Source organism: Neophocaena asiaeorientalis, unplaced genomic scaffold (assembly GCF_003031525.2).
Source record: "Neophocaena asiaeorientalis asiaeorientalis breed wild unplaced genomic scaffold, Neophocaena_asiaeorientalis_V1.1 scaffold110, whole genome shotgun sequence".
Lineage (NCBI taxonomy): Eukaryota > Metazoa > Chordata > Mammalia > Artiodactyla > Phocoenidae > Neophocaena > Neophocaena asiaeorientalis.
Window position 1 is genome coordinate 8,432,312 of NW_020175053.1, and position 27,695 is coordinate 8,460,006.

Genomic DNA, 27,695 nt, shown 5'->3' on the forward strand with positions numbered 1-27,695 from the left:
CACCAGCTCCTCTTTCCCTCTCGACATCCCTTAAAGTCCTTGGCTGTGACTCCTCACACCAACCTCGGGCTCAGGGTACCAAAGGCCGAGAGGAGGTTTGGCAAGGGCTCTGGCGGCGCCTTCGTGTTTGCACACGGCCCTCAGCCAAGGTAATCCACGTGGCGGTGGCGGTGGCAGTGCCCCGGGCCCTGAGCAGGAAGGGCCTCCCTCAGGCTGCAAGGCGGCCGAGCCTTCACAGGAGTCGAGGCTGCCCTCTGGCCTCCCTTTCCTCCACTTGCAGAAAAGCCACAGGTAATTTACTCTTTAAATACCAAGACATTTAGCTATTGTTCGTTCGCTCCTGGGTGAAAGACCTTCTTTAAATACATCACATTTATTTTCTGAAAGAAAAACGAAGCGGAAACCGCACCAGTAACAAGAGGACGCTGCACGGGCTTATGTACAACTCGGCGCCGAGGCTGCTGCCGGGCGCAGAGGGACAGACTTGTCCAGGTAACAATTTTACACTCAGCAAAGCCAGACACAAAAAGGACCACCCGGAAAAAAAAATAGGTTTTGAAAATCTGCATTTAAAAAAGAATACTCAACTGCATTGGAAATTTTCTGTATTTCTGCGAAACACCACGAGATTTGGCCAAAAAAAAAAAAAAGAAAAGAAAAAGGATGTTAGAGGAGAAAAACCAGGTTTCGGTTTATAAAACGTCCGACTCGTAGAAGAAAAGCTGGCGCCCAGCTCGCCGGGTCCGAGACAAGTCGCGCCACGCGCGTCACCACGTGGAGTTTCGTTGCATGTTCTGAAGCAGTTTAAAAAGAGCTGTGAGTGGCCGGAGGGCTGGTCAGTGCTGTCGCAGGCCTGGTGCCCGGTCCCAGCGCGCACGTGGGGCGGCGTGGCCCCTGCTCTGGGTCTCCTCCCAGGGAGCCGGCCGCCCCTCCCTGTGGTCCCTCGGACCCCCATGCAGAGTGGGGCCACGTCGGGAAGGCAGGGTTGTGTGGCAGGAGGGGCTCGGGGTGGACTTGGTGACAGCTCCTCAAGTCTTCACAGGCCCTCAGCTACGCGGGGAGCCTGCTGTCTACAGAGCGTGCACGTGTGTGTGTGCGTGTGTGTGCGCAAGTGTGTCTACTTACCTAGCGATCTATCCGTACATATTCACGTTTGCGGAAACGTGGGGGCCGAGGAGGCGGGGCGGGGGACACGCTCCGGGCCCCCGTTTTCTGCCCCCGTGCTGGTCACCAGCGTGGGTGGGGGTGTGATGCCCCAGTCTCGCCACAGCTGACGCTGGCTCCTCAGCAGAGGCCGATGTACTTGAGGTTGTTCTGGATGATGACGTCGGTCACGGCGTCAAACACGAACTGGATGTTACTGGTGTCGGTGGCACAGGTGAAGTGGGAGTAGATCTCCTTGGTCTCCTTGTTGCGGTTCAGGTCCTCGAACTGCCGCTGGATGTAGACGGCGGCCTCCTCGTAGGTGTTCTGGCCGCTGTACTCGGGGAAGCACACGGTGAGCGGGATGCGCCGGATCTTCTGCGCCAGCAGGTCCTTCTTGTTGAGGAAGAGGATGAGGGAGGTGCTGACGAACCAGTTGTTGTTGCAGATGGAGTCAAAGAGGCGCAGGCTCTCCGCCATCCGGCTCTGCGGGGGGGAGGGGGGGCGGTCAGCACGGCCTGGCCCTGGTAGGCCCAAGAGCACCCTCCCCGCCGGGCCCCGGCTGGCCCTGTGCTCTCTGACTCCGCTGGCCCCCTCTGGCCCCCGTGGTCGCTGACAGCACGTGGCTTCAGGGCTGCTGGCTGGGGCCCCGCGCCTGCACGGGCAAGCCCCGCCTCCCACGGGGGCACTGTCTCTGCATCCCCCGCAGGCAGCACGTGGGCAGCCTCCCCGGCAGTCAGCTCCGCCTGCTGGGGTTTGGCTGGCCCCGTGCCTCCATCCTGCCAGGCAGGGCATCAGTCCTCACTGGAGTCCGCGAGGGGGAGGCCTGTGTTCACGAAAGCAAGGGTGCAGGGCAGAGCTGGGCAGGCCTGGCCCCTGCCGGCGGTGTGCTCACTCAAGGCCACACGGAGGATCCCGTGGCCGCCCCGCCCCCACCAGCACAGAGGACACGAGGATGGCGGCCAGGAGGCACCGTGACCACAGAGCGTGGCCCTGGCCCTCTCTACCTCCCCTTGAGGACCGTGACCCTGCTGCGGAGCCTCTGGGTTTTCAAGGAACCTAGGGCCCCCGTCTGACTCCCACGCACAACTGACCGTCCTACTTCTAAAGGGACTCCTGCTGCTGGTGAAAGCTGCCCCGTGTTTGAAAGTAAAATGAATGAGATGAGCGTCCCAAGTGTGGGGCCAGTGTAGATCGGAGGTATCGGATTTAAGGACTTTTCTGACGATGTGGTAACAACAGGGAAGCTGCAGCTGGTGCTGATGGGTGGACACAGGCACCGGCCTGCTCCGCCCTCACACCTTCCTATCCCCATTGTGCAGATAAAGAAACTGAGGCCTGGAGAGGCAGGAAATGTGCTCTAAGTCCCACGGCCAGGAGCTCTAGGCTTGCTGCTCCTCCAAGGTGGACGGGCAGTGCTGCTGGCCCCAGGATGGCAGTGCCCGGGGGAGGCCCCACAAAGCCCTGCATTCCCACAGAACCTGCCTTCCCTGAGAGACATGGTCTGACAGCATCAGTGCTGAGAAGGAGCCACCGCCCCCCACCACAACGTAGACATTGCCTCAAGGTCCTGCACTCCACCGGGGAGGGCCCGTTTCCAAAACCCACCCTATGCCTTCTTTAGAACAAGCTCAGGAATAACAGACGCTCTGAAAGTGAGTAGTCTCAGGTCTTGGGTGTGTGTGGGGTGGGGTAAGCCTTCTGCAGAGAGAAACAGGATGCAGGACCCCCAGGTGTGCCTGGAGGAGCGGACGACGTTCCACACGCAGTTATGTGGTGGTCCAGGAATGTTACATTCTACTGGGTAGTAATTAGTGCTAATGGATTTCCGGAAGCTGCGTGGTAGGGACCAGCAGAGCTGTCATATCTCATGGGAATGACGTCATAATCAGACGCTGTGCTTCTGAGCCCAGATTTCACATCAGATAAATAACAGATGTGGCCATTAGCATGTATTCGTTAATCCACTGAGCAGACACTTGCTGAGCAGGCTCTGAGGGCCAGCAGGTCCCAGATCTCGTGCCCGTCACGGGGCCCCAGAGACGAGAGGCCAGTGGCCAGGCCAGGCCGAGCCCTGGGTGTGGAGTGGCGTTCAAGGATGGGTGGGCAAGCGTGGAGTGGGGCCAGGCACGGGTGCTGGGATGAGCATCTGCACAGGGCCTGGGCCTGCCTCCATGTACCGTGCTAGGTCACTGGGGGTGAGAGCCAGGTGCCTCCCGCATCCAGGCCAGCTGCTCCTGCTGAAACAGTGCATGTGTGCCGAGAGGGGTCGGTCCTCCAGGGCATGTGTGCGTGGGAAGAGCTCAGCTGCCACGTCCCGCGTGGAGCAAGCCCCAGGGCCCCGACAAGCTGCGTCTGCCCTTCCTGCTCAGCGCACCCCAGGCTGACTTCAGACCCCAGGGGCCGGCCCCTCTACCCCACAGACGTCCCTCTGAGCCTCACCAGGCAACAGAGGGCAGAGGAGGCCGGCAGGACGGGCACTGCTGTGCGGCCTGAGCAGGACAGACAGACGCCCCTCGTGTCCGGCCCTTGCCCACACCTGGGGCTCCTCTTGCTCTCCAGGCAGGTGGGGCTCAGGTTTCCCTGTTCCCTCCCTCTCCCTTGGGACAAACCGTGGGGACCCACACGGGCCATCCTTTAGGCGGGCAGCGCTCAGGGAGCCCGTGGGAGGCACTGACTGGCCGGGCTGGACAAACACAGGAGCCTGGGAGCTCCACCTGCTCTCCCCCAAAGCCGCTGGGGGAGCACGGCGAAGGGGGCACTGTGCCCCGGCACCCACCACACAGAGGTCCCTCAGCCAGGAGAGGAGCCATCCCAGAAGCACTAGGCGGGCAGGGGGAGCTGGAGCCCCTTGGTGCTACCACCACTGCTGTGCGGGCTCCTGGAGCCAGCGCAGGAGCCAGCGCAGGAGCCAGCGCATGGGCGCGCGGGCCGAGCAGCATGCTGACACCTGAATCACAGATCACTGAGAAAGGAACGTGCTGTTTTGAGCCGTAACTCTGGAAACCGTGAGAAGTACGCACAAGAGTATGCGTACGGGAGGAAGGCGCACCGGGCAGGGCCTCCCCCAGGGCCCCCTCCCCGTTCGGCTCGCCCTCCGTGGCCTCACCCACGACTCCTCTTCCCAGCCCCGCACCCCGGCGCCCCCTCCTGCCGCACACGTCTGGGGTGCTCTGGCACCAGGATGGAATCCCAGTCCCTCGGTCTGCGTTCAGGGCCTCCCTGGTCCTGAGGGTGTGCTCAGCCTGGGGGCCAGCTGTGGCCCCGTTCTCCCCGACGCCACCCTGGCACCCGGTTCTGACTCTACCCACTTGGTGCTGTGGGTCACAGGGCTGGGCCCCGTCCTCATGTGGTCCACTGGGCCCTGGGGTGAATGAAGCTGGGGCAGCTTTGGAGTCACCGGACTCTGCCCATCATGCCTTGTCTTGCCATGACTTCCACCAGCCTGATGCAGATATCCTCTCGCTGCAAGCCGGGGAGGCCACCCACCTCACACAGGGGATGGGGCCCTGGACAGGCAACTCCCAGGGCTGGGTGAGGACCCCGTGTCTGCACCAACCCCAGTGCTCCCCCAGCAGGAGGCCCTCCACGCCCTCAGCTCTGCAGCTGCTCCTCCCAGGAGAAAATACCCCACGACTGCTTGCCTGTGATGCCACCCAGGGCTCTGGTGCCCACCCAGCTCTCTCCAGGAGCTGCTCACAGTGAGAAACATCGTGTACAGAGATGACACACAGCAGATGATTCCCGTCAGAGGCCTGGGCAGCGGTGGCGATCCCACGCTCGGGAAGGAGCAGGAACCAGTGATTTGTAACAGCACACGTCAGACCCTGGGAGGCAGCTGGACAGTCCCCAGGGTGGCGCACAAGTCATTTCTCAGCCATTTGCAGAGAAAGCTCCTGCTTGGACACGTCTGAATACACTCAACCTCATCGAACAGACTGGACTTTCCCCAGGGGGCTGCAGCTGGTGACCCCCCTCTGAGGGGCTTCCAGCTTGCTGGTCGGAGACTGGAATCTTTGCTAAGTGCCGAGCTCAGTGGTGGAGGCCTTTACCCTGAGCACAACCGCCACGTGACAGCACCCGTGGTGGCCTGGACCAGACCGGCTCCTGGAACATCCTGAGGAGGCCGGGGCTGGGGCGTGAAGGGGAGCCTCGGCCCTGGTCCCCCATGAAGGCTCCCCTGAGTCACGAAAGGGCAGGTGTCCCTGTTATGGGTACAGATTTGCGGCCTGGGGTTCGCTCTCACCACCAGGGCTCGCTGAACCTTGGACAAGTCCTTTCTCCTCTCCCAGCCTCAGTGTCCTCATCTGTAAAATGGGGACGATCACGGCACCCAGCACCAGGACTGCTGCAGGAGCAACAGTGTTGGTTTGAGAGAAACCAGGTTTGCTGGGCCTCGGCCTGTGGCTGCCTTCCCAGCAGACAGTCTGCATGCCACTCACTGCCGGCGCCCTGGCACTGGGGTGACCTCATCTCCTCTTGTCCAAGACCTGCCTCCCTCCCCACCGGCACAGAGCCTCTGTGGGAGGTGGGATGGAGAGGGAGGGGTCTGGACTCTGCAGACCCGGCTCAGCTGCCATCCTGAGCCCCCAGGGCCACCAGCACCTCCCCCCAGGCTGCTGGCTCCCAGCTCTGCCTGGTTCCTCTGCTCTGGGGGCTCCATAACTGCTCAGCCTGGAGACCCAACGGCTGCCCAGAACCTGTGACACCCACTCAGCCCCTCGCTCACTGTTGCAAGGGCACAGGACAGCACCGATTGCCAGGCGAGCATTTCCTTGATTTAATAGGCCAAGAGGGCTGCCTTTGGCTTCCTCGCGGGCTGGCTGGCGGGCACTGGCCCCAAATGTGGACGCCCAAGTCCAGCCCTGCACTCTACAAAAGGGGAGCACGGGTTCCCCAACAGGCAAGGGAGCCACCCAAACGCTGACTGCTCGGCTCGCCCTGGGCACAGCAGAGGCTCCAGTCCCAGACCTCATAAAGTGCTGGTGATGTCAAGGTTTCAGCCCTTCCCAGAACCGGCCCAAACCCCAGGGCCCGGGAGACCCGGAAACCCCAGCCCGCCGGCACGCCAACAACCTTCACCGCTAGGCCCGCACCCCCGCCCCTCCTCAGCCTCCGTGGGCAGAGGCGCTCCAGGCGCCCTTCTAGGTGTGAGGAGGACGGAGGAGAGGTGAGCTTGTGGAGTGGCCAACGAGGGCCAGAACCCCTGCTCTGCCAGCCGCCAGCTCCTGTTTGTTCTGAGCCTCAGTTTCCCCACCTGTACAGCATGATCTGTTAGGGATCCTGCTCACGAGGCTGGGAGCTAAAACGTGACACTTCTGGAAAGTTGAGTCTCCATGCCGGGCACCAGTGACCAGAGCGGCCATCACGGCATGACTCAGAGATAAAAGGGGAGGTGGCCTGGAGCAGGGGGCCCTGTGAGGCTAGGATGAGGCAACAGGAAGCCAGCCACGGCCAAGGCCTGGGGCCGCAGCGGGCAGCCGGCAGGGGGAAGAGGATGCAGCGGGGCTGGGCCTTGGCGCTGGCTCTGCTGCTTGGGGCTCAGAGCCCAGGGAGGCTCTGTCCCACCCTGGGACTCAGGTTTCTCGTCCCAGCACGAGTTCTCAGTTCCGTTTCAGTCCGGGAAGCCCAGGTCTGCCTGTTGTAGGAGCGCCTGGAGTGTTTGTTCTTGGGAACTGTGAATTTAGCTTTAAACGCTAGAAGCAGAGCTGGGAGGCTGGGCTGAGGACATGAATGAGCTCCATTCACCACGATGGTGCCAGCCCTGAGGCTCAGCCACCAGGCCCCACCCGGGCAATGGTGCCAGGCTCCAAGGGCGCTGAGGGCGGGACCAGGCAGTGAGGCCTCCTGGCAGCACCCTGGCTGCATGGGCCAAGGGGGAGGGTCCAGCCAGGGCTGGATATCGAGCTGGCACCAACAGCCAAGCCTCTGCTCCCTCTGTGGTAGTGTGGCTCGAGGGGTGCGGAGGCGCGTCTGACCCAGCGAGCGGCACGTCCCAAAGGGAAGTCTGGGGTCGTCCTCTGTGCGGCGCTGACTGCCCTCCCCGCCTCCACTGCCCGGGAGGCAGGTGAGGCCTGGAGCCCTGTGCTCTGGGCCTGGTGGTTGGGAGGAGCCCCCGAGACCTCCATGGCCCACCCTGAGCCCTGCCGGGGGAGCCGGGCTTGGACATCCCCAGCCTTCTCCAGCGGGGAGAGGGCGAGTGGGCCCTACCGTCACACCCAGGTCCCGAGGTCCGGGCAGGTGCACAGGGGTGGGGGTGGCGGGGCCTGTGTTAGATGCATCTGTAACTGTGGAAAGGTGTGAAGGCAGGATTGCACCTCCGGAGTAAAACCCCTCCACGGATGGCACTGGCTGCTCAGGGAAAGAGCTTATTCTTTGTCACCAAAGAAGTGGGGGGCTGGTCGTTGGGGGTGAGAGAGGGGTGTTTTTATCTTCATGCAAAGCTGCAGAGAAGTCTAGTGCGGCCTGGGGGTGCTCAGGGGGCCCTGCTGGGAGGTGCCTTGGGCTCCGTGGGGAAGAGGCTGGGCCCAGCCCTCAGGCTGCCCAGTGGCTTGAAGCCCTGAGCTCCCCTACTCGTCCACCGAGGGTCCTTATCCTTCCAGAGCTTATTTCCCTTTTGGGGCTCCAGCTTGTCTCGGGTCGTGGAGGTGGCTCAGGCGAGCAAGGCCCTGGCTTGCGTCTGCCCTTAGGCTGCGGGGTGCAGGCAGGAGGGCTCCCTGGGATCAGGGTGGGGTGGCAAGGAGCAGAGCAACAGCCCCAGACTGAGCTGGAGGCCTCAGGCAGCGAGGCAGCATGGCCGCGCCGTCCTGGCAGAAGCCCAGTGCAGAGCCGGTGCAGGAGATGACTCAGACCTCCACTCACGCCCGCAGGGATGGGAATGGGACGCTCGGGCCTCCCCAGGCAGCCCTGGCTCCCCACTGTCACCAGAATCTGTGTTTCTCCACACACACACACACCCACCCCCAGTATCGCGTCCCTCATTGGAAGTGTTTGCAGGAGGGCAGGGCCTGTGTGCTTGGCTCACCCAGGCCTGGATGGAGTCACTATAGCCCTGTGCAGACAAGAGAGCAGATGTGGTGGTGGTCCAGCGCCCACAGGGAGATGCAGGCGAGAAGGCCTCAGAGCTGCCCTCTGCGCTGGCCAGCGCAGGAGTGGGGCAGCCCCTCGGGCCCTTCCTAACACTGAGAGTCTGTGATGGCAGCTGCCACCCAGGGCAGCTGCTCCCCTCCCTTGGTTGAGCTTAGACACTCAGCATGCAGTTTCCATGGCAACTGGGGAGGAAGCCTCCACCCTCGGGCCTCGCACAGCAGCACAGCAACACAGACCGAAGGCAGAAGACGCTCCATCTTTGAGCTGGGCCAGGTGTCCCTCTCCACAGGGGCACACAGGCCCAGCCCTGGCTGGCTGGCCAGACCACACTGTCCATCACTGTCTACTTCTTGGGAGTGGGGGGGGGCCTCCGGGTGTTGAGGGTATCTCACTCTCCCTGGCGGGCAGGGCAGTGGGCAGTGAAGAGGGGAGGTCCTTCTGGTACCGGCTCCTGCCTGCAGTGCCCTGGGTGGGTGGCACTCCCAGTGGGAGGGGCGGGGGTGGGATTGTTACGGAAGGATGGTGCCTCGCCCTCGACAGCTGCCCCTGGAGGCTCTGGGCCTTGCTCCTCCTCTGCGCGGAGGCTGCTGTGATGTGCAGAGGTCCAGCTCTCTGCTCCTCTCAGAGCAGTGGCTGTGAGGGCTTCTCCCCACATCCCCGTTTATGGATGTGGAAATGGGGGCTGTGAGGGCCAGCCTGGCCTGCCCAGGCCCCTCTGCCCCAAGGAGAGCTTCCGATGGCCACAGCCACCCCTTGGTCCTTGCCATCCCCATCCGGCTCCTGGCCTCAGGCAACGGGGAGGTGCCTGGGGACAGAGCTGGATGACAGGGGTCAAGTCCAGACCAACCTGGTTAGCGCTCCTCACTTCTTCCTCCCCCAAGCCTAAGTGCTGGCCGCGCCAGAATGGAGAATTGGATTAATGAGGCTAATGGATCAATGAGCCCCTGACTGTCCCCGGGGCGCATCTGCACGGGTGGCCCATTGTGGGTGGTGCCGCAGCCTGTGCGGGGGCAACGGGGCGAGCTGGGGGTGCTGCCGCCCTCCCCCTTCTCTCTCTGGGGTGGGCAGCGTTCCCCCTTGGCTGCCCAGGGTCAGTGCACCCATTCCTCAAGTCTGGGCCCTCGAGCCCACGGAGCCACACTGCCCCTGCACCCTGTGGGCCCTGGGGACACCCAGGCCAAGATTGACTGGCACGGCCCTGCCGCACAGGCAGCTCACTCCCCGTGCCCCTCCCGCCGCCGCCTTCCCCTCCACCAGGCACAGCCACGGCGCTTCTCAGCACCCCGTCCCCCTTCCAGTCCCTCAGCACGTTCCTACCCCACCTTCTCATGTCCCTGGGACCTCAGAGGCCTCCCAGTGCAGGCCCTGATCCCCTACTCTGACCCTTGGCACCAGACGCCCACTCAAACCAGCGCCACCCCCCCATCTTCTGTCTGACCCCCTTTCTCCCCGGCTCACTTCAGCTTTAGGGCTCGCTGGGTGATGTGAGTGGGTCAGGCTGAAAGGAGTGGGGGCCTGAGCGAGGAGCCCTGAGGCAGCCCCACCCCAAGCCCCCATGGCTGCCTCGGTTGGCCTTGGACTTGGCCTCACCCAAGAGTTTCAGGTCCTGCCAACCAGGAGATAGCAGTTATTCTGGGCTGTCGGGAAGTGAGTCACGGTAGAAACGTGGTCGACAGACAGTGACAGGAAGCTGGAGGCCCAGCATCCCTACCACCGACACTGGCGTCCAAGATCCAAGCCCGGCCTCTCCCGGCACCTTTCCCTGGACGTCAAGCAGTCACTCTCAGAAACACAGAGAGAAGCAAGGGGCAATCCTGGCTTAAGAGAACTGAGGCCCTAGGAGCGGACACACGTGCAGTGACCACCCAGTGCCAAGCCAGCAAGCTGGGGCAGGTGGCATGGAGGGAGGGCACTGTCTGGCTGCCTCTGCCAGGGGAGGCAGTACCCACGAGTGGACACAACCCCCTGACAGAGGCCAGGGTCCCGGAGTCGGGCCATGGGCTCTACCTGCAACTGTCCAGTTGACGGCACCTCCAGCCACACCTGGAATCTCCTTCCCACCTCTCCCTGCCTCTGCTCCGTGTCTCTGCAACCTGGGGTCACTTCGCTGCCCTGTGCATAGCCCTCCAGCAGCTCCCATCCCAGCGGGGTGACCCGGCACCTTCTGCCTGGCCCCAACTCATCCCCGCGTGGGACCTTCACCAGGCTGTCCTCCCCTGGGTCCCAGCGGAGGGGTGGGCTCTCAAGGGCATCCCTGAGCCTCCCTGAAGTAGCCAGTCGCCAGCTGGAACCCTTCTGTTGATTTGCTGTGGCTTTGAGCACCACCACCCGGTCTGCGGGGGCTGCTCTCTCCAGCGCCCGGCAGGGTGAGTGGTCTGCTGGCCGCGGGGCCACGGCAGGCAGGGCTGGATGGTGCGGGATGTAGGTGGTCGGTAAGGCGGCCGTGTGCAGGGGTTACAGTGAGAGGACGCCGGGCGCCGCATGTCCTGCCTGTCCAGGTGGTCGGACCTGGCCACTGGGGAGGGGCCCGCCTGCGCCCCCAGCCTCCCCTCCTCCCAACCAGGACCCTGACACTTGGCAGCGCTGGGCCTCCCCCGCTCCCCGCAGCAGGCTCCGTGCCGTCCTGGCCCTTTGCCGGCAGTGGCCTGTGTCCGTTCTCGCCTCAGCGCCATCGTGGAGCAAAATGAGGGGAAAAAGCGTTTACAGGCAGGTGCGCTTCTGGCTTTAAAACCATCAGGAACCCCCTGACCTGACGGGGATGAAGGCTCAGGGTTCATCTTCCTCCCCCAAACTCCGGGGTTTGTGCGGCGACCCCAGGACCGACTCCACTGTGTCTCCCCGTCGGTGCCCCAGTTCCTGCTGCTCTGACCCCTGGCCTCCGCGCCACCTGCAGACGAGCAGCCCGAGGGGCCGCGGAAGTCGCGGCCAGAGTGTGGGGATTAGCGAGCAGCACAGAGGGATTGGCGCTTGGGGTGGTGCACCTCGCGCCCCACAGTCCTGGTGCTCACAGCCCTTGGCCCCCCTCCCCAGGCACGAGAAGGGGGCTCAGCAAAGGGCCACCGCCTCTCACCTCCCAGGGGGCGGCTTGCTGCAGCCCATGTGGGGGCAGGAGGAGGCTCGGCCCTGCAGGCCTTGGGCCAGTGGCAGATGGGGCTTCACTGGGGTGGGAGTGTGTTCCGACGGGTCCAGAGGTCAGAGGCACCGTTTGTGTGTCCGCTGCCCCCCATCGAGTGACAGCTGTGACGCTCGTAGTAACAGCGCCGCAGGCCTGCCACTTCAAACAGTAGGGCTGTTTAAACAAGATAACAGGCTGCGGGGAAGCTGTGCTCGGGCCCTAATGGCCTGAAACCCATCCTGAACCTGCCAGAAACAGCGGAAGCTCAGCCTCGGGCCACCTCGGCTGATGCCACCTGTCCCCGCCCCATGCTCAGCACCCACCTTCTCCAGGCAGCCTGTTTGTTGGTCCCCAGTCTCCCAAAGTATACGGCTCAGAGGGGGCTAGGGTGACCCAGAGTAGCAGCAAGTGTGGCAGCCCGCCTGGGGGGCTTAGAGGTTTGTGTGCAGGGTCCGTGACAGCACCTGAGGCCCAGCTTCTTTCCCCTGCCCTCGTCCTCCCACCCGGACATCTGCCCCCGGAGAGGAAGGACCGTGCCCTGGGCCCCACCGTTTCCCCAGGTGCCCGGCACGGGGCTGGGACCGGGGTGCCTCGGGACGAGTGTGCTCCACCGAGCGCCCCCCTTCCACTGACACAGCCATGCTGTCCTTGGCGTCCTCAGGAGCCAGACAGCCCAGATGGACCACAGGTGGCCACGTGATGACCCTGGGGCCACACAGGCAGGTCACTGCCCCACCCCAGCACCAAAACACGCTCATGCCCTGGCTGGGGACTTTGCCCACCTGACCGAGCTGTCCCCTGGGAGTCTGTGTGGCCAGCCAGCCCCTGCACCCCAAATACACATCATTCTTCTGCTCTCTGTTCTCACTGAGCCTCAGAATCAATGACCGACAGGATCTCAGGGCCAGAAAGGACCATTCCTGATCCCACAGGTGTCCAGTAGAGCCCCGGGCAGGTGTGACGAGGGCAGTGGGCATCTCGTAACTTTGCATGGGGGGGGACTGAGTTAGAATTGACTCCCAGATTCCCAAGGCCACACTTGGAGCACTTGCTCTGCAAGGGCTGGAGCTCTGTGTCCCGCTCCCAGCTCCCAATGTCATGCCCAGGCCCAGGGAGGAAGGGTGGCAGCCTAGGATGAGGTCTGGGCTCTGGGTCCCACCTGCTCTCACCTCATCCGCCCACCTCCCCCCACCTCCAACCGCTCTGCTACCAGGGAGGATGCCTCTTCTAAAGCCCCAGTCCTTCCAGTCCTTTTCAGCTTCAGCTGAAATGAGAACTGCTTTCTATTTGTTTTTGTGTTAAATCTTGCTGGCTCGATCCAAGCCCCCTGCTGTCAGTCACTGACGGGGAAGTTAGCAGACAGCATGCTGCAAGTGCCTGCAGGCCTGGCCTGGCTTGCAGACCATCACTGCCACCACGGGAGGCAACGGCAGTGCAAACAGCCCTCCTGGGACCAGATTGAGGACCCCCTGGGCCCCAACACCCTTGCCTAACACTGTTCAGCAAGACGGAGCTTCTGCACCCCTGGGCACAGCCCTGGGCCACCCCTCCTGGAGGAAAGGCTGGAGAGCCATGGGCAGCAGGTGGCCAGTTCCTGCAGGGACACGAGAAGCTGGGGACAGGGCTGGGGGGTGGGTAGACATCTCAGTGGGGAACCTCTGCTTGTGGCCAAACAAGATGGATTTCAGAAATGCTCATCCTTAGGAAGTAATATTTGGGCCACTGCTGCCCATTATAACCCTGGCTTCTCCATCAGCAGGGTGTCGGGGCTGGGCAAGGGCAGTCTTCCGGGGTCTCAGCTCCACTGAGAAACTGATCGAAGTGACAGAGCCTCTCTCAGGAAGGATGCCTCCATGTGCTGGTGCAGCCATACAATCGGGACGCGGTTTAGGGAATTCCGCAGGACCCTGGGACCACGGCAGGGCCCTCGAGCCTGGGAACACTGCTCCTACCTGTGGGGGCACCTGGCGCTTTATCCTGCCCCAGATGCTGTCAGTGTGGCTGACATACCCCACACCCTGCTAGGTACTCGGTGGCTGACAGCGTTCTCCCGGTGCTCGCCCTGGCCAGCACGGTCCAAGCCTCTCAGCCCCCTTTGCAGGTGAAGCAGGGGGATGAAGAAGCTGGGTGGGGCCCTGCTTCTGGTTCCCAAGCCCTTGTCTTCGTGTCACTGCCTCTTGAGTGGGTCCTCGAAACCTCACCCCCCCTCCAGCTGTGACCACCCGTATCACCCCCAGGGCTGGGCCAGCCCATCCCCCCAGACTGGCAGTATGGCAGGAGATACCGGGCCACGGGGTCACAGCAGCTGTGCCTGGGGACAGAGCACTGGGCAGGAGCAGGAACAAGGTTTGGGGGAAGGGCGTGCCAGAGGCCGGCTGGTCAGCAGCTCATGGCTGTGGTCTCAGTGAATCCAGGCTGGAGTCACACGGTGTCTCCATCCATGTCCTCCACAACCATTGGGGACAGTAGGTTTCCCACCCCCAGGGGCTCCTTGCTGTCCAGAAGAGACCTCCTGCCCTCCCTGGGCCCCACACCACTGCAGCAGGGGCTGGGATGCCCCGGGAGGAACATGTGCTGTGTCAGGGCTGGTGGTGCCCAATGCCAGGTCCCCTGGTCAGCTGTGCTACAAAAGGCCAGCCTGCTAGGTTTGGGCATCAAAGGAGAGCGTGGTGACAGTTCTGCCCAGCGCCTCCTCTGTCCTGATTCAGTGTGGTCTCTGGCCTTGGTGATGCCACATCCTGATGCCCCAGGCTGTGCTGGGGGTGGGACTTGGCACCGGGACCTCGCCCAGCTCTCCATGGCCCCCCAAAACCCCTCGGTACTGAGAGGCACTTGCAGCCTGGCCCTGGGAAGCCTGAGCAGGAATGGGGAGAGGGGGGCTGGGTGGTTGTCTCTTGTGAGAAGAACAGGAAATGGCAGGAGGGCACTGTGTTCCCTGCAGGCCTGTGCGATTCCCACAGCCTTCCCAGCCACCAAACCAGGCAGGGTGGCCCAGGCCACAGGGGAGGCCACGGGGCTGACCAGGGTCTAAGCTCCACTGCTGGGCATCCCCCTCCATCAGAGCGCCAGCCCCAGAGTCCCAGGCCCTGCAGGCACCAAGCACAGGCACCTGGCAGATGTCAAAACTGCATCCTGTCCTTGAGCCACGGATCTGTCGTCTGGCTTCGCAGACAAGGGAGCCACGACTGGACCAGCCTGTCCAGCTGAGGACGCACAGGACTGGGGCTGCATGTGGTCGGCCCCCTCTCGCCTCCTGAGGTCCTGTCTTTGGGCAGATGAGGCTGAAGAGGAGCCGAGGGGGCGTCCCTGGAGCCGGCAGGCAGTAAACAAAGGGCCGGGGTGGGAAGCCGCCCAAGAACTACAGGTTGCCCCAGTCAGCTGTTCCAGACTGTTCTTTCCCCAGCGGCTGGTAGTTGGCTGCAGAGCTGGTTTCCTGGAGCCTGAGACACAGGCCCAGAGGCTATGGCTTCTGGGGAACATGGAGCTGTGCCATGTGGCTTGGAGGCTCTGGGCCTCCTCAGCCAGAATGCCGTCAGCCTTCCCAGGGTCACCGAAGGCCCGAAAAGGTGTGTGGGGCTGTGGCCTGGGGCTGGCCTCAGCAGAAACCTCAGGACATGAGGCCCAGGGCCTCTGGGTGACTGTGGTTTTATTCATGAAATTAGAGCAAATACATGAGCTGAGGAGACACCAGCTAGGGGTGATGAAGACAGGGTCAGGGTGAGCTGTGGCCCAGGTTCCCGGGCCAGCCTGAGTTGGGTCTCTGGATCTGAGGACATGTGTCCAGTGGGGAGCCACGTGCAGGGAACAGGGCCACCTTCTGCTCTATCCGGGGGGCCCCCCTCAGATGACCATGCTCCCTTCCCCTAGCGGACTGTATTCAGATCTACCAAAACACTAGACTGTCAGAGCCAGAGGGGCCTGCGGGGGGGCAGGGGCAGTCCCCGAGTTCTGTTAGCACAGAAGCCTTTCTCAGTGTTGTTCAGGCCAGTTGTCTGTGCTGGTTACCGAGGGTCCCCCAGTGGTCTCAGCCAGCTCCCTGGAGCCTGTTCTTGCTAAGTGGAGAAGTTGTTTTTCAGTTCTCAGATTATAGAAATCCCTTAAAACAATAATAATCTGCGTCTTAAAAACCCCTCTGGGTTCTGACGTGTGCGTAAGGAGTGGGGCTAATGCGCTCAGGAAACTAACTAACCCGCGGGCCTGGGCGCTGAGTGGGATGCGGGCTGGGGAGGTCCCTCTGCCCTGAAGCTCCTGTTAAGTGCGGGATACAGATGTTCCGCGGGGTGCAGGGACATTGAGAAGAGCAGATCACCCGGCAGAGAGGATGTACGCAGACATGGGAGCTGCAGAGGCCCTGATGAGCCCTGGCAGCAATGTCTACCCCAGGCGGTGCTGGGAGTGGGGCTTGGCACCCGGGACCTCGCCCAGCCGGCCCAGCTCTCCATGGCCCCCCCAAACCCCTCGGTCCTGCCTCTGTGGGCCGCCCCCACAGGCCCCACGACGCAGGCTGGACGCGCAAGGTCGAGCCCAGATTACCATCCCCACCTTCATCCCAATCTGTCCAGGCCCTGCTCCCTTCTCCCCTGCAAGGCGGTCTCTAGGGCAGGAGGCCCCCTGGGGTTCTCTGGACCCAGAGAGCTGCTGCACTGGGGTGCCTCGGGGCCAGCCACAGCCAGCATGGGGCCAGCGGATGTGGGTACTGGGGGAGCCACTCTAGCCTCCAGGGGTTGCTCAATGCGGTCCCCATGTGACCTCAGGGGAGGAAGGGCCACAGTCGCCTCTGTCCCTCACTGCTTCCAGAACAAGCCCCATGGGGCCTGTCCTCAAGCGGGGACCCGGGAGGCCCAGCTGGAGCAGATTCGCACGTGAGTCCAACATGCTGACAGACATGGCAGAACCAGCCGGCTCCAGGCTGCTCCCCTATGCAGAGGCTTGATTCTCGTGAACCTGCCCGGGGAGAGCGTGAAGCCATCTGGCAAATGACCATTCGCAAGCAGGACGAACGTGAACAGAAAAGACAGGTGTGGTCACAGGGCCAGAGCAGGGAGGCGCTGAGGGCTCACAGAGGAGGCTGACAGCTCTTTAAAAGGATGCAGACAGTGAACACTGTAATTCACCGATGAATGAGCCTGACGGGCAGGCCCTTCCAGCCAGGGCTCGGGGGTCACCGGCTGCAGGAGGCTGGTGAATGTTTAACATCTGGCTGGGGTGGGGGCCGGCTGTAGAGGCTGCCAACTTCCATGGTGTCATTACTCTCACCTGGCTGATTTTAAGCTACCAACATTATGTCAAACAGCTCACAAACTTCTTAAAAACGGAAAAATTGGCACTTGTGAGCTGGTGCTGGCCAGCCACTGCCCTCCAGTGGATGGGTGTGCTGTGCAGGTGGGGGCCAGCGCTGCCCACAGAGCACCAATGGCGCCTGCCTCCTCCCTCCCAGGGCTGGTCCGCGACCTGGCAAGAGGCTGACCCCAACCCGCCTATGGGGGAAGGATTGCAGCCTTAGATCCGAGGGACACGTGGACACCCCCATGCAGATTCCACCAGGGCATGTGGCAAAGGCTGTCGTGTGGGAGAGGTGGAGCGTGGATGGGGTGGGGGGGCACGTCCCACCTGCTCCACTGTGTCCAGTGACAGCCTGTGCCTGGGGTTGGGGGGGCGCTCTAGTGACGTGGCAGGAGGTGGCCGCCATGGAGGGGCGGGCACACAAAGATCCCAGGGTGAGGAGCGGGTCTGGAGGGAGGCCACACTGAGTGGCAGGTGGCCTGCCTGTCCTTCTGTCCTTCCGTCTGGCTGACCTCTGCTGGAGGACCTATTCTGGGCACGAGCTGAGCACAAAGGGAGCAGGAAGCAGGAGCCCTTGGGAATGCCCAGTGTGACAGGGCAGGGAGAACGGAGGAAGTTGCCATAGAGAGGGGCCTCGTGCTCGGCTGCCCTGGGAGCAGGGGAGGGCCAGCTGCGGCTGCTGCCTCTCCACCCACCCTCCCCCTCACCCACGTGAGGCTCAGGGCCCACAGAGGGGAGGACCACATGGCCTCAGCCCCCTTAGGGCTGAGATAAGGGCCAGGCAGTGGAGCGAGGAACCCGGCTAGTGCCAGGGCCGGAGGAGCCCACACAGAGGTGGGTACTGTTCACAAGCGCCGGCAGCGGCTCCGGGCCACCAACGATCCGGCTGTGAGTGCACACCTGGCCCCCTCGAGCCGCCACACGTCTCCAACACTTGGGAGGGGTAACAGGCCACAGAGAAAAAGGGCTGGGCTGAGCCTGGAGGGGGACGCCAGCGGGGGGAGCGCTCGGGGCCAGCCGAGCCCTGTGCTCGCTGCACCCGGTGTGAGGCACCGTGGTGGCCCTGCCGGGGGCCTGGCCCTCTAGCTGCCTTTGCCTCCTGGCTCTGGTCCAGGAGGCCTCTGCTGTCCCAGGGGCAGCGTGGTTTGCAGAGGTCAAAGGTGCATGTGGCCCTGGCACATCACGAGACCAGAAGGAGCTGCTGGGGAGACCAGTGCCTGGTGGGGGAGGCTGGTGGCCTCTGGCGGGTCAATGGCACGCTTCTCTGGCTCTGTCCCAAGTCCCCACGGCACGGTTCCTGGAACTATGTCCTCCACCGGGTCGGGAGCAGGAGGCAGAGTGGGGACCTGCTCTGCTGGAGCTCCCTGTGGTCCTGCCACTGAAGGGGTGGGGGCTGCTGGGCCAGTGCCAACCCTCATGGCCACTCAAGTCCCCCGAATCCTGCTCACTGCCCCTACCCTGGGACCCATGAAGAGTGATCTCTGGGCCTCAGTGCCCTCATCGGCAAAGTTGGCTGGTTAAGGGCACTGAAGGGTACGTCAGGGCCCTTCCTAATCTAAGCCAGGTATCATCCACCTCTCGCATCTCCCACTTGTAACCACATCCTTTGCACAAATGCCACCCCCTGTCACCAGCAGGTGACGGTCAGTTTTGCCGCAGACCCAGGCAGCACCATCTTGTGACACAGTGCCGTTCATCGTATCACTGAAACATGCTCCCTTTTTGGGCTGAATGACAAAGCACACTATTTGTAGGACAGCCTGGAGCAGCCCCCCTCCTCGGGCACACTGCACACACACGTTAAGGCCCGCGGCTGCCCACCCAGCAGGTGCACGGCAGGTATACAACAGGCGCACGGCAGGCCTGCTGACAGCTTCACCAGGAAAGGGCAGCGAGCGAGCCGCTGAGGGTGCTCCCGTGAGAACACTGACACCTCACAGCTGCCTCGTCCTCCCCTTCTGAAGGACCCCCCACCATGCAGAGGCCATGGGTCCATCAGCAGGTGCGCTGGGCTGAGGCTGGGTGGCAGTTGACAGCAGGGTGCTGGGGTCCCGCCTGCCAGGTACTAAAGGGGGGGTGCTGCAGGGGCTGCCATGTGGGGTGGGCGCCCAGGCGGGCCATGGCTCAGTTTCTCATCTTTCTTTACCCTGGGAAGAGGCCATGAGCCAGGCGGAGAAGGAAGTGGCTCCCCAAAGGGCGGGTGGGGCAGGGCAGCCTGCCTTGGCCCCGGGCAGCAGGTGTGGCTCGGGGAGGGCCCATGGCTGCGTGAGCTCGGACTGTGACCTGTCCTCCCACCTGTGATGGGGACCCTGGGCATGGCTGCCGCCCCACAGGACCCACCAGGTGACACATGACTGGGCTGTGCTCTGGCCTCCTGTGCTCCCTGGACAGCCCCGCATGGGGACATGAAGGCCCCCTGGTGTCTGCAGGACTGCAAGGGGGGCCGGGCCCTAGGCAGGCCAAGGACCCATTAAATTCTCCTGGGACGAGGGCCTGGAATCGTCACCAAGGCTGAGCACAGCTCCTGGGATCTGCTGGTTGCCATGGTCCACAGACGCCTGGAATCTGCCCCCTGCCCAGGAGCTGCCCTGCACGTGCCGCAGCCCTCCATGCCCTCTGCGCCCAGGGGTCTTGACGTCACCCTTGGGAACGCGCTGACGAGGAGGCCAGCGGGCAAGTGGGGGTGGGGCAGGGACTCCTCTACCAGGTGCAGGGAGTGGCGGGGGTTGGGGTGGGAGGAAGCCGCAGGCGCTGAGCGGGGAGGAGCTCCGAGGAGCCGTGTCCGGAGCCTGGCACCAGGCCCCGGGAGCCTCTGGTTTCTCCTGGCCGCCTGGCCTCTGCCAGGGCCCTTGGAAAGGAGAAGACAGGGTGGCAGCCCAGTCCCAGCCCCTCCGCAGTGCTTGCCTCCCCCAAGCACGGAGAGGCGGGCTGGCTCTCCCCAGGTGGCAGTCGGACCACCTCGTGCGCCGGCGGCGGTAGCGGCGGTAGGACTCATGGCTGCTATTGTCTCTGCTCAGCAGTCTGTTCTTCATCGAGACACTGCTGGTAGAGCATGAAAGGTCAGAACCACTTGGAATCCAGTGAATTTCCAGCCTTGCTTGAGTTTCTCATCCAGAATCTCCTTTTCTGGTGAACAACCACCTCCCCAGGCCTGCCGAGTCCAGGTGGTGGGCAGGCAGGGGGCGTGGGCCTGGCCGCTGGCCTCTCCCCTCAGGAAATACTGTGATGGCCCCAGAGCCTAGCTGCCTTCAGGAGGACGTACGGGCCTCACAGAGAAACCTCTGCGGGGGCCGCCTGTCCACCCAGTCATCGACGTGACCCAGCCAGGCGGCTACTTGCTCGCACACAACGGGGCCACCGTAATGAGCAACGGTGATGTTGGGGTGTGCGGGCACTGGGCGGGGGTGACGCCTGACATAAGAGCTGGAGGACAGGGCAAGCGGGCAAGGTACGAGGGGCAGGGGACAGGGTGGCCACGTGCTAAAGGCTGGAGAGCTCGGAGCACGTAGGAGTGAGCCAAGCCTGCGAGGCCAGAGCAGAGAGGAGAAGGGCTGTGGGCCGCGGGGACAGTGGGCGGAGCTGGGAGGGCCTCAGGCAGAAGCCCTGGCCTGGGGCCCATCTTTGAGGACACTTGGGCCACTTGGGCCGCCAACCCGTCACAGGCTCTGAGCAGGAAGGGCAGCCCCATGCCTCCATGAAACACGGGACCCACGCTGGGACCAGGCTCCCTGCCCCCATGACCTGGCACACCTGTGGGCGCAGACACGGCGGGCAGGATGTGCCAGCAGACAGTCTGGGAGCCCGCCCAGCACCGAGGGAATTCACCACGCCCATCCTGGACATGACAGATGTGGCCCCCAGAGGCCTCCGAGCACAGGCCACCACCAGCCTCAGGACACAGCCGAAAACAGGCAGGCACCCGGAGAGCGAGACGGCTGGAGCCCAGGTGGCTGCAGACCTGCCCAGGCACCCCGCTTTGCCTCAGGGCCTGGTCAGCCCCAAGCCCTCTGCCCACGGTGATGCCTCACCGAGCAGCCTGACCTCGCTCCTCCGCTGCCCAGACCACACATGGCCCTCAAGTGCGGGCGGGCGGAAGAGGGACAAGACTCTGGAGGACAGTGTTGGGAGCAAGACGGGCTGGCCCACAGGGAGCTGCAGACTGTCCAGGCCCATGCTACTGGGACACGGCTCTGCCTCCTGTCTCCGTGGCCTCCTACAGCTGCTCCCCCTTCTCCACCAGGCTGGGCCTCCGTGCAAACCTGAAGAGTGTTGCATACCCTTCTCTATTCGGAAAGCCAGTCAGGTGCCCAGCACAGTGGCCACTACCTGCAGCCGCCCGCAGAGTTCCTGGGGCTGCAGCCCAAAATTAGGACTCCCTGCTGAACCCAACGAATAAAGCCATCACCTGCCTAAAAAGACCGGGTGTCCCTTCCTTGCATCGCCCCGTCCCCTGGTCCCTTCATTTCCCAGCATGAAGGATCCCCCTCAAGAACATCATTACCCCTTCCCCTAGGTCCCTGCCAACTTGCCACCTCCCCGAGCCCCTGGCACCCAGCCCAACACCACTTACAGCTCCTTTGCAGACTCCCAGTTTGCCCCCATGCCCCCCCACCCTCAGGATCAAAGACCTCTTAAGGGCAGATGCCAGGTCTTTGCTCGGTGGCTGCCTGGCACAGACCCTCTGCTGTGGGGCGGCCCCAGCCACACCCATCCCTATCCGTCTGAGTGGCCTCCACCACCACCGCTCCTGGGTGCCCTGGGAGACTGCAGCACCCGTGCCTGGGCCTCCTGCCTCGGTTGGGCCTGCAGTGCACTGCCCACCCTCTTCTTGCCAGGGGCCTGGCTCCCACCTGCCAGCAGCTCCCCGCAAGCCTCCACTGGCTCAGCACCGGGTCCAGGTTGTCCCTCAGCACCTCTTGCACTGCACCCACCTCTGGGGTCTCCCTGCCACGTGACTCTGAGCTTCCAGCCCACAAGGTGGTTCTCAGCCTGGGAAGAGGGCCTGAAGGAATTACCACCCCTACCTGACCCCTGGGGATTAAACCTCAGAAAAGGTTCTTAACCCTGTGGCTGACACTCTCAGGACCCAGACAGGGTTGCGGCGCCGAGGTTCCTGGGACGGAGCACGGTGCGCAGCTGGTGGGAGCTGCTGCATTTACTGAACTGCCGCACGGACCAACAACTGGATGCCCGGCCTGTGCCGTGTCCTGTAGGGCAGCCAGACTCTCTCTTGCCTCCAGAGTCACTCCCTGTGCACCTGGCCACACTCAACCTCACCTGCGGCGAAGCCCCTCGTGGTGCCAGCTTCCCCTCCTCCCCACCCCCAGGTGGCCAACATGCTCTGGGAGCCGAGAAGCAGGCCCTGCTCAGCAGAGAGCTGGCCCTCTGCACCCCGAGAGCATCAGGCATGGGGTGTGCGGTCTGCTCGCAGCACCTAGGTGAGGCCTCCTGGGCCTGTGAGCACCACGAGGGCAGTGCTGTCTGCAGCCAGTGAGGGTGGCGTAGCACAGAGGGTATCCCTGCCCGATGGAACCCAGGGTGGGGTTAGAGTGGAGTTGGGGGCCCCCCAGCTGGGGCGGCCACCGAGAGCTGCCCTCCAGGCAGACATCCTGACAGCAGGCGCTACCCTGAGGTCCTCGCTGGAGCCGCCCTGGCCCCCCTTGGACAGCAGCCACTCCCCTCCCGCCCTGGACACAGCCAGGATCCCGCCAGCTCCCACGTGGCAGCAACGAGCAGAAGAAGAGCCCGGTCATGCACTCACCGTCTGGTTGTCCTCGTAGAGCTTCAGGTCGTAGCCACTAAGCTCCACGCAGAAGATGATGGCGGTGACGCCCTCGAAGCAGTGGATCCACTTTTTGCGCTCTGACCTCTGCCCGCCCACGTCCACCATCTTGAAGGTGAGCTCCTTGAAGGTGAACTTGTTCTCCACGATGCCCGTGGTCATGTCCCGGGAGCGCAGGATGTCCTCCACGGTGGGCACGTAGTCGGGCGCGGCGATGCGCTCCAGGTCGTTCAGGTAGTAGGCCGCGTTGTCCTCCAGGTGGTACTCGCTGGAGCGGCCGAAGCAGGCCTGCGCCCCGGGGTCGGCCCACAGCCGCCGCATGACACCCAGCAGCTCAGGTGTGATCTCGCCCTTGCTCTCGGCGGGGCCCGTCAGCGCGAACAGCTGCACGGCGTCGTAGGCGCGGTCGGGGTTGTGGAAGTCGATCTTGAGCGCGGCCAGGGCACGGATGATGCGGGTCAGCGAGTCAATGGCGTTGTAGATAATGAGCGGCTTGTACTCCTTGCAGGCCTCCAGGTTGAAGCCGCCGCTGTGGATGATCTTCATCTGCTTCACAATGGTGCTCTTGCCCGAGTTGCTGGTGCCCAGAAGGAGCAGCTTGATCTCGCGGCGCTGCCGCTGGCTCTCCGAACGCAGGTGGCGGTCAATTCGCCGGGACCGCCGTGCTGCCTCTTTCTCCTCTGAGCTTTGCCGACATCCCATGGTCCGGCAGCGGCGGGCCCAGACGTGGAGCACGGGACGGGGCGCCTCTCCCGGTGGCCACCGAGCGGGGGAGCTGAGACTCGAGGCAGGTGCGCCCAGTGGATGGGAGCCGGTGCCCTGGAGCGCTCAGCGTGGGTGGGGGGGCGAGGCCATGCCCCACTGCAGCCCTTGCCCCGGCGCCTCCTCTCCAGCTGGCATGGCTCTTGTGCTGTGGGAGGCGGCTGAGCCCTCCCTCAGGGACACTCCACCTCCCAGGGCCACCGCGGGGCCAGATGCGCCGCAGTCATTCCCTGTCCTCCTGACGGTGGGAAGCCGTCTGGTCGCTGGTTGCTGGGGTGATGCTGCCGAGTGTGGCTGGAGGGCTGGCTGCCAGTAAGGATGTCGCGGGCTCTCCCTGTGGTCCCCCTGCCTCGGGCATCCGCCTTCACCTGCCAACAAGGGAACAGCATGAGCCTCCTCCCACTGCAGGCTGGGTGGGCAGGGAAGCCCTGGACGGCGGGAAGCGGCCTGGGGAATGATGAATCAGAGCCCCCCCCACGCCCCCCCAGCGGAGCTCAAACCCCAGCAAAACATGCCTGACCGCCACCCCGCACCCCTCCCCGCCGGCCAGCGGCCTGAGGCCGGCGCTCAAGGAAAGAGTGCCCACAGCTAGGCCAGGACCAGGCCTGAGGGTCTTCAGAGGGGAGAGAGCACAGCACCCCGCCACTCTGCCCTGCCCACCCGGACCCGGCGACCTCACCCTCGCCGAGCCTCAGACCTCCATCTGGTGGTGGTTAGGACTCCACGTGGTGGTTCCGCACCCTCTCCTGCAGCTGCTGGCGCTGCACCCACATGTTTACCATGGGGTCCCAGACCAGGGTAACTGGGTGCTACCGACTCTTACCACCTCCCGGGAGTGGGGTCACTCCTGCTCTCTCCAGGGCAGGGGCTCTCAAATGGGCAGGGCGGTGGCCAGGTGTGGGCGGCAGGACAGGCCAGAGAGTAATGCAAGGCCATTGGGAAATAGCAAGTCCAGGGCAAGGCAGGGGCGGCCCAGAGGCTACCTGGTCCCAGGCCAAGCCTTTCAGGTCCCCTGCCCCCGCTGGTCAATAAGGAGCAGCTGTGCTCACACCTGGTGCAGGGCCTCAGCATCAGCTCTCTGCCAGCCCCCTGTTGACCCGGGAAGTCTGGTCTGCATGCTCCTCCCAGGGCTCCCCCGACCACCCGCAGCAGCTGGGCTGGGTTCTTCCCACCAGGGCATCCCCAAAGCTCAGCCTCTGCCCCTTCCTGGGAGCCCAGGACGGCACCCCTCTCACCCCATCCACACAGCCTCTGCCTGGCTGCCTGCCCCCTGCAGCACCCCCATCTTGCCATGGTCAGCGTCCACCCCCTAATGCCCCCGTTCTCCCCACAGCAGGCCCTGGGTGGGAAGGACCCCGAGTCTCGTCCATGTCCCCCTACCTGCCCATCACTCTCCCAGCCGCCTCCGTGCCTGCCAGTCCCCGCCATCCTGCCCTGGAGCTGACCCCGAGCCCATTCTCTCCCTGGGCTCCCCCTGCCGCTCGGGGGGACCCTGATGCACCCTACTGCTCTCAGGGTGGTGAGTGTCAGCCCAGCTGTGTGGCCGGGCCCATGACCCCCGTCTCAGAGTCTGTCCCTCACTGATCACAGCACACCCAGAGCTGGTCCCCAAGAGGTAAAGTGCCCAGCACAGAGCCTGGTACCCAGCCAGTGCTCCCCCCACCCCCATCCCCATCACCTGTGGGCACCCCCCATTCTGCCGCCTGGGCATCCACCCCGTCCTGCCCCGCCCTCCGCGGCAGCACTTGGGCCCGGCACACAGCAGGTGCCCAGTCGGCAAGTGGGGAGGGGTTCAGCCTTGGGGCGCTGAGTGTCTCCTGCTTCGCCGCAGCCCCACAGCCCACGGTGGGGGATGTACCAGGAGACGTCTCTGCTGAGAGCAGCGACTAAACGGCTGGTCATTCAGCACAGCCCCAGCAAGGATGGCGATCACGCTTAGAACAGAAGCCCCGAGATGACCCCCCTCCGGGAACGGGGTGGGTGCTCTCGAGCGAGTGTCGTAGGACGATGCATATAGGACACAGGCAGCACACGCACCCACAGGCATGTGCCCCCCAACACACACATGCGTGCACGTACTGTGTGAGCAGAGGTCTGCAAAGTTATTTTCCAAGCAGCAATGAGCTCTATGTTGTGAAATTACAAGGGATTTGTGCATTTTACCATGTTTCCTATACTTCGCTCATGAACTGTGTCATAAGAAAGGTTTACAGACAAGAGTCCCGCCAGGGACTTGCCCTGGACCATAAGTATGTGCGACAGGGACCCAGTGGTTGCCCCCTGGTCCCTGCTGATGACCCGGCCCCGCCCTTGGCCAGCAGCCCCGGACATCTGGCTCCCGCCCAGCGTCTGCCCAGGGCCCCCAGTGCCCAGCCTCCTGAAGGCGATGCTGGCTACACTGGGGGAACCGCATGTTGACATTTCCGTTTTTCTCAATTTTGTGTCTTAAAGTCTCAGGTACAGGCAGGCCCCAAGTGGCCAATTCTCCCTCAGCTGATCAGCGACAAGGACAAAGGTCACCCAGGAGAACAGGTCCCTCCCATTGTCTGGGGCCCCCAGAGACAAGCAGGCCCCCAGGCGCTGGGTCTCCCTGTGGTGACCCCTCTCTCGGAACATAGTTTAACCCGGGCCCGTGACACGGCATGGGGTCCAGCGGGCCTGTCCCCTGCCTCCGTGCAGGGCTGCACCTGAACAGACTGCACCGTCGGCTGCATCCTCGCAAGCGCCGCACACGACCCCCCGCACCCAACCCCATGCAGCCTGGGGAGCCCACCCTCCACCTGGCTCTGGCATGGGACCCCTGCCTGCTCCTCACGGGCCAACTCAGGCCCTCGTGGCCACCAGCGGGCACCCCACCTCTCCCTACCACGCCCGTCCCTTCTCTGGTCTCTCCCACCAGACTGAGGCTCTTACCAAACACCACATACAAAAATTAACTTCAAATGGATCAAAGACCTAATATTGTAAGACTCTTAGGAAAAAGCATAGGGCAAAAGCTGCCTGACACTGGGCTTGGCACTGATTTCTTGGATAAGACACCAAAGGTACAGGCAACAAAAGAAAAAACAAACTGGATTTCATGAAAATGTTCAACTTTTGTGCACCAAAAGACAGTATCAGCAGGTAAAGAGGCAATCCACGGAATGGAAAAAAACATCTGCAACTTGTATACCTAATAAGGGATTAATATCTAGAATATAGAGACAACTCCTAAAATTCAACAAAAAGCCCAACCTGATTCAAAACTGGGCAAAGGACTTGAATGGACATGCACAATGAAGATACATGAATGGCCAATAAGAACATGAAAAGATGTTCATCACTAATTACTAGAGAAATGCAAACCAAAACCACACTAAGATACCACCTCACACCTATAAGGATAGCTACTATTGAAAAAATCCCAGAAAACAGTGAATACTGACGAGACATGAAGAAACTGGAACCCTTGCGCACTGTTGGCGGGAAGGTAAAATGGTGCAGCTACTATAGAAAACAGTACGGAGGTTTCTCACAAAAACAAAAACAGATCTACCACATGATCCAGTAATTCCACCTCTGGGTACCTACCCAAAAGAATTGAAAGCAGGGTCTCAAAGCAATTTTTGTACACCCATGTTCATAACAGCATTATCCACAACAGCTAAGAAGCAGAAGCAACTCGTGTCCACTGACAGACAAATGGACAAACAAAATGTGATAAAAACATATACGGGAATGTTATTCAGCCTTAAAAAGGAAGGAAATTCTGACACCTGCCACAACATGGATGAGCCTTGGGGACATTATGCTCAGTGAAACAGGCCCGGCACAAAAGGACAAATACCGTAGGATTCTAATTACGTAAGGTCCTTAGAGCAGTCAGGTTCGTAGGGACAGAAAGTAGATGGTGCCAGGGGCTGGGGAGCTGTTGCTTAATAGGGTCAGAGTCTCAGTTTGGGAAGATGAAAAGGTTCTGGAGATGATGGTGGTCATGGTTGCACAACGACGTGAATGTACTTAATGCCACTAAACTGTACCATTTAAAAATGGTTAAAATGGTAAATTTTGTTATTTGTATTTTAACACACCCATGAGAAAAGTGGGGCTGGCCACGTGGTCCTTGACCAGTGCAGCCACAGGGCAACGGAGGAGTATATGGGAATCGTGGCTGGGGGCAACTGTGCGTGTCGGGCCAAGTTTGGGAGCCAACTGCCACCTATGGGGTGGTGGAGCCTGGGGCTCTGCGCGGACACAGGGAGGGAGGTCTGTGAGCAGGGGGACCTTGGGACAGCCCCACCCCCTCGGAGGCTCCGCCACTTCGATCTCTTTGAGTCTGACTGGGCTTTCCTGGACCCCTGAGGACGTCCCCAGTCAGCCCAGAGGCATAGGACCAAGGGCAGGACGACCACGTCATTCCCTGGCCAGTAACTGTTCACGAGTCCCCAGGTCCCGACACCCAGGATGCCCCACCACAGCGCTGTTGGGTCTGGCTGGAAATCACTGAGGAGTGGGGGAGGGAGGGGCACTCGGTGGGGGGGC

At 62.7% G+C, this 27,695-nt stretch overlaps 2 protein-coding genes across 2 annotated transcripts in view; one reads left to right on the forward strand and one right to left on the reverse strand.

The window, feature by feature from the left end:
- The window catches only part of RSPH14 (radial spoke head 14 homolog), a 60,870-nt gene that overhangs the window by 10,346 nt on the left and 22,829 nt on the right, over window positions 1-27,695 (forward strand). The gene's annotated exons all lie outside the window — the stretch shown is intronic.
- Window positions 7-23,525, reverse strand: GNAZ (G protein subunit alpha z). Its single transcript, XM_024763979.1, has 2 exons — window positions 22,392-23,525; window positions 7-1,629 (listed from the first exon to the last, which is right to left on the reverse strand). Exons 1-2 carry the CDS (start codon window positions 23,112-23,114, stop codon window positions 1,285-1,287), a joined length of 1,068 nt encoding a protein of 355 aa, XP_024619747.1. The 5' UTR covers window positions 23,115-23,525; the 3' UTR covers window positions 7-1,284.